The sequence below is a fragment of the Macrotis lagotis genome, chromosome 3 (genome assembly GCF_037893015.1).
Source record: "Macrotis lagotis isolate mMagLag1 chromosome 3, bilby.v1.9.chrom.fasta, whole genome shotgun sequence".
In the NCBI taxonomy this organism is placed as follows: Eukaryota; Metazoa; Chordata; class Mammalia; order Peramelemorphia; family Peramelidae; genus Macrotis; species Macrotis lagotis.
The window spans coordinates 277,347,454-277,353,453 of record NC_133660.1 but is presented as its reverse complement, the minus strand read 5'-3'; the positions used below and the strand labels follow the sequence as shown (position 1 = coordinate 277,353,453).

General features: G+C 39.2%; 1 protein-coding gene across 1 annotated transcript in view; it reads right to left on the bottom strand.

Moving 5' to 3' along the window:
• Nucleotides 1-582: 582 nt before the first annotated feature.
• Nucleotides 583-6,000, bottom strand: part of LOC141516596 (mas-related G-protein coupled receptor member D-like) — a 29,852-nt gene continuing 24,434 nt past the window's right edge. The window contains exon 2 of the mRNA XM_074227614.1: nt 583-1,735. Within this exon, the coding sequence (XP_074083715.1) occupies nt 722-1,690 (969 nt within the window). The 5' untranslated portion in view covers nt 1,691-1,735 and the 3' untranslated portion in view covers nt 583-721. The remainder of the gene's footprint in view (nt 1,736-6,000) is intronic.

Below are 6,000 nucleotides of genomic sequence, written 5' to 3'. Positions count from 1 at the left end.
AGATACTGGATTGGTTTTCATATTGCCATTTCAATTTACAAGTGAGGAAATAGCTTTCACTATTTCACTTTTTTTTTTTTGCAAGGCAAATGGGGTTAAGTGGCTTGCCCAAGGCCATACAGCTAAGTAATTATTAAGTGTCTGAGGCTGTATTTGAACCCAGGTACTCCTGACTCCAGGGCTGGTGCTTTATCCACTGTGCCACCTAGCTGCCCCCACTATTTCATTTTTTAAAGTTTTTTTTTTGCAAGGCAATGGGGTTCAGTGGCTTGCCCAAGGCCACAGAGCTAGGTAATTATTAAATGTTTGAGGTCAGATTTGAACTCAGGGACTCCTGACTCCAGAGCCGGTGCTCTATCCACTGCACCACCTAGCTGCCCCTTCGCTATTTCATTTTACAAGTGAGGAAACTGAGACAGACATTTAAGTCTCTTGGCCAGGGTCATAGAGCTAGTAAGTGTCTCAGGTCTTATTTCAACTCAAGTATTCTCATTCCAAGTCCTGGAACACTTTCCTCTACAACACTCATGTGTCTAACTTATAGGAAGCCCTGAATAAAAAAAAAAAAACATTTTGGCCACGTAAGAGTTCAAATCTCAGCTCAAACCAGCAGAAGGGCTGGAAGGGGTGGAGCCCTGGTTTCTCTCCCAAGTAAGTGGGAAGAGTGCTGCAGCTGGGCTCATCTCAAGTGCTTCCAAGTCAGAGCATCTTGTTCTTAGCCTCAAGATGAGATATCCAGGGTATTGGTGTGTGAGGGGGTGTCTCCTGTCTCACCTTCCAAGTGCTGTTCCTCTTCCAGGGCCCTCTGGAGGACCAGTCTAAGGGACTCCCTCCATCTTCTATGCCTTTGGATGCCCAGGAAAAAGTAAATGAAGGGGTTGGCACTGCTGTTCACACAGGCCAGGAGCCGAGGAAGCCAACGATGTTTGGAAACGTCTTTGTAGAACATTAGGAAACTAATCATCCCCAGGGGTACTCCACAGATCAGGAAGACGAGGACTGTGAGCAGCACCAGCAGGTAAAGCCTAGGGGGCTGCCGGCGCCGGGAGCTGCACTGGACCCCCAGCAGGAGGGCCAGGCTGGACACGGCCAGGGTGCAAGTGAGGAGGAGGAACCACACAAAAATGATGACAGCAATGTCATAACAGATATTGTCAGTAAACTTTGAAACACAAAGGACAAATAATACTAGCCAGACGAAGCCAGTCAGAATCCAGAGGACAGCGCAGATCGTGGCAGACGTGTGCTTGGGCCGGTGGCATCGGTACCAGATGGGGAAGAGCACAGATAGACAGCGCTTGGTGCTGACAGCAACCAGGAGGCTCAGGCCCACAGAGTAGGACAAGTATGTGATATAATTCACTATATTATGGATGAAAGAAGAATCCAAATAGCAAACCATCTTATTTATGGAGATCAGAAAAGAGCCACAAAGGTAGAGAGCATCAGCCCCGGCCAGGTTGAGTATGTAGACAGAGAAGGAATTCCTTGGAATGCGGAAGCCCAGGAGCCACAGCACGATGCTGTTCCCCACAAATCCAACCAGGGTAATGATCAGAATGGGAATCTGAACCCGGTTATCTAATTCAAATTTTCCGAGTGCCACTGGAACTAAACAATTATTTCCACTTCTCTCTGTTTCATTGTCATGAGCGTATTCCAACTGGTCAGGTGTGGAGGCTATAGCCATGGTGCGTGGTTCCAGTCCCAGGAAGCCTTGCTCCTCTCAGATGTCCTGGGGACATGAAGACATAGAAGGGCATCAGGAATTTTTCCAGATATTTACTCCCATCTCTACCTTTAAGGGTTAGAGCCCCCTCCCCCCCCTCCAGGGTACAACAAGATGGCACCACAGTGCATTAAGTTATGGACCAAGACCATGAAATTACTTAAAATATCAGAAAATTACTAGTGAGAGAAATGATTAGTTGGTTCATATTAATTATTTTCCAATTTTCCTATTAGGATTGAGGGTTCCCTTCCTTATTTCTCATTCAAAAACTAGCCCCATGTAGGTTACTCAGGCATTCTCTGAACGATATTGCTAATAAGATGGGCCAAATTATTCAAGTACAAGATTTTTTTTCATGGATGGAAGATTTTGCAATTGACTTGGTAGAGATAGATGACTCTGTTCCAATATCAGGAAGCAACTGAACCACATTATATCCTCAGCAGTTGGAGTTGAAGACTTTTAGCCTATTCTCTTCATTTATTGCTAACCAGAGTAGATTTCCACCCTAAGGCACATTCCCTTTGTCAAAGACTTTTTTAAGCATTGTATGCTTTTGGAGATTCATCGTTGCCTTCCAGGAGGACCTCTGACCTCAACCTATCATTTACTAGTCTTAGTTAATAAATGTATTATTATTATTATTATTATTATTACTATTATGTCTCTCAATCATTTCAATTATTACATGAACTGTGTGACTCTGAACAAGTCATTTAACATCTGTCTCCCTCAACTGAAAAAATAAGACAAATGATGGCACCAACTTCATAGAGTTCTTAAGAGAATCAAATGAGATAAGGTTTATTAAGTGTTAAAACTGTGCCCTAAAAAAAAAGACTAGCTTAATTTGACTTTTCCCTTGTCGGTGAGATATAGAAATGAGTCTTCTCGAGAAGACTGGGGATACACTCGTCTAGCCTCTCTTCTCTGCCCTCATTTCAACTTAACCTTCTTTTCCCTTTCTCTTCTGCTCTTTCTTTAGTATATGAGGATTTGGCTTCCTTCTATAACTTATGGGGAGAGGCCTAAAAATGGATTGAATCTCTTAATGCAATGTAACAGATTAGTGTTTACTCATTTAATATATGCATGCAGGCATTCATTTGTTCATTTCCTCCCTTATGAATCAAAAATGATTCCTATGTTTATTTATATTTTAAAATGTCTATCCAGAAGTTTGCCTTTTATACAAGTTCTATTTTTCTACATACTCTCACTCACTATTACTATCTCTCCTGCAGTCAAGCAGAGATAATGATGTTCTGTCAGTCATAACCAACAGCAAAAACAGACACTGGTTCTCTCACTCTCTTTAGGGTTTCCTTTCTTTACAATATCATCTCTAGAAAGTGAACCCCAGTGATAGAACAATGAGGTGACTGTTCCCCTGTCCTAACACTCTAGATTTCAAAAATATGCTTACAAGATGCATCATGATATAGTTTGATCATGGAAGAGATTTGTCTTCTAATTCTGCTCCGCCTCTGCATTTCTGAATGACTATGAGTGAATCACTTTTCCAGTTTTAAATTTAATTTATAATCTTCAGTAAATGGAGATACATCATTTGATAAGGTGCTTGGCAGTTACTTTTTGTTAAGCACCTATTAAGATCTATGAACTCTGTAAGTTCATATTTAGAGACAAAACCTAAAACTCTCAAAGAATTTCTTTTAGAGTTGGGAGATGGTGTGGACTGGTACAAAACTATGCTTAGAACAATGCATAACTAAGTTATAAATATGTATGACTGCATACATATAGACATGGTTCACAGGTGGCATAGATTGATATGAACTGAGGATAAGTCCACATCTGAAGAGAGCAAGTGAGGGGCCATCTTGTATAGCAGTTAAGTCATTTGTCCAAACAAAAGCCCATAGAGAGCAGAGATCTATAGATGAGGACATACCAAAGAATGACTGAACTCTTTGATTCAGTTAGAGATTAGATCTCAGATCAATTCAGGAGGCAGACTTCTCTCCCCAAAAGAAGTTCAATCTCAGCAGTTTCTAGGGCTATAAGCTTTGGAATTCAAAGGACATGGTGGTCTAGGCATTGAAATAAGTTTACATATGGGGTGTCTAGGTGTCACAGTAGATAAAGCACCAGCCTTGGAGTCAGGAGTACCTGGGTTCAAATCCAGGCTCAGACATTTAATAATTACCTAGCTGTGTGGCCTTGGGCAAGCCACTTAACCCCATTTGCATTGCAAAAACGTAAAAAAAGAGTCATAAACAAATCACTTAAAAAAAAGAAATAAGTTTACAGTTTGAAGGGTCTGAGTGTGCCCCTAAATTTCTTTCTATAACAACCCTCCTGACCTGTTTCCACTAAATTCCTTTGAATTCCTTATATTTGATATGAAGCACTAACATCAGCATTCTTTTATCAACTGAAAACCAGGACTCTTTTTCAATCTAGTGAGCACAGTACACAACAGAAGCCAATTTTCTGGGTTACCACTTAATGGGGTCTCTCAGTTTGAAGTTTCTAGGGATTGGAGGATGGTCCGTGCATTCAAGATTTGCTTGAAAGACATGAAGGATTCTGAGGGAATGAACTGGAAAGAGAAGGTAATCCAGTCATTGGGGAGATTAACCATAAATCAACAGATGAAAGAGAGTACTAGATTTGAGGAGAATCAATTCTGACTGCGCTACTATGAGTGTAGAGAGGAGAGAAGCCTTGAAAACAAATCCCAGCTTGTTTAGGAATGACTGTTGATTCCAAATGGGCAAGTTCATATTGGATCCTGGTCATGAGAGGGGGAAAGATCAGAGTGCATTGAAATTAGAGAGTAATATGTGCAGATTTGTCTTGTAGAAAAACACATTTGGGTGCTGAGTGCCTGACCTATGACTATCCTTGGTGGAGAAGAGAGATGGGAAGTAAAATAGTCATGGAGGCTGAAGCAACAAGACTTAGAAACAGTTTCAGTATATGGGGTGAGAATGAAGAGTCCAAGATGACACCAGTGTTTTTTCTCTGGTCATTCCCACTTCAGGTCCAACATCACTTGCTTCATTTCTCCCTAATCTTTGGCTATATCTTGATTTCCTGCCTCCACTCATTTTCTTGGTCCATTCTTTTGCAGTTTTTTTTTTAGTTTTACAGAAATTTTATTTTATTTTTCAAATTACATATGAAAGTAGTAAGTAATTACTCATCCATTAGTAAGCTTATGAGTTCTACATTTTTCTACCACCCTCACTTTCCTCCTCCCTCCCCGTGGCAGTGAACAATGTGATAAAAGTTGTACATATACAATTAGGTTTAACAAAATTCTATATGTTGTGAGACTGTATTTAGAATGAAGGGGAAAGATAAAAACTTGAGAAAGAAAGGAAAAATATAAAAGACATTTTAAAAAAGTGAACTTAGTATGCTCAGAGATTTTTTCTCTGAATATGAATGGCATTGATCATAGCAAATTTCTCAGGATTGTTCTTGATCTCTGAATTGTTAAGAGTAGTTGCATTCCTCATAATTAATCATCTCACATTGTTGTTAATTTGAACAACATTCTCTTGATTCTGCTCATTTCATTCAGTGTCAGTCATACAAGTCTTTCCATTCTTCTTTGTAGTCCAACTGTTCATGATATCTTACAGAACCATAGTACTCTATAACATTCAGCCATTCTCCAGTTGATAGACATTCCCTCAATTTACAATCCTTTGTCACTACAAAAGGAACTACTATAAATATTTTTGAACATGTGAGACTTTACCTATTTATGATTTCTTTAGGATATAGACTTAGTAGTGGTACTGTTGGATCAATGTGTCTGCAAACTTTTATTACCTTTTGAGCATAGTTCCAAGTGGCTCTCCAGAATCGATGGATCAGTTGCCAACTCTGCCAAGTAGGTATTAATATCCCAATTTCTCCCCCATATTCTGCAACATGGATCATTTTCCTTTTTTGCCATCTTATTCAATATGATAGGTGTCAGATCATTCCTCAGAGTTGTTTTAATTTATATTTCTCTAACCAATAATAATTTGGAGCATTTTTTCATCTGATTATGAAAAACATTAATTTCTTCATTTGAAAACTGCCTGTTTATATGCCTTTTCATATTTTTAACTATTTAGCAAATGAAGAAATTCATGCAATCCTAAAAATCTGATTGAGGTCTCAATATAATTTAGAAATGAATTCTTTATAAGAAAGTATATCTGTGAAGATTATTTCCCAGTTTTACGCATTTCTTCTAATCTTGAATCCATTGGTTTTATTTGTGCAAAAAAGGTTTTATT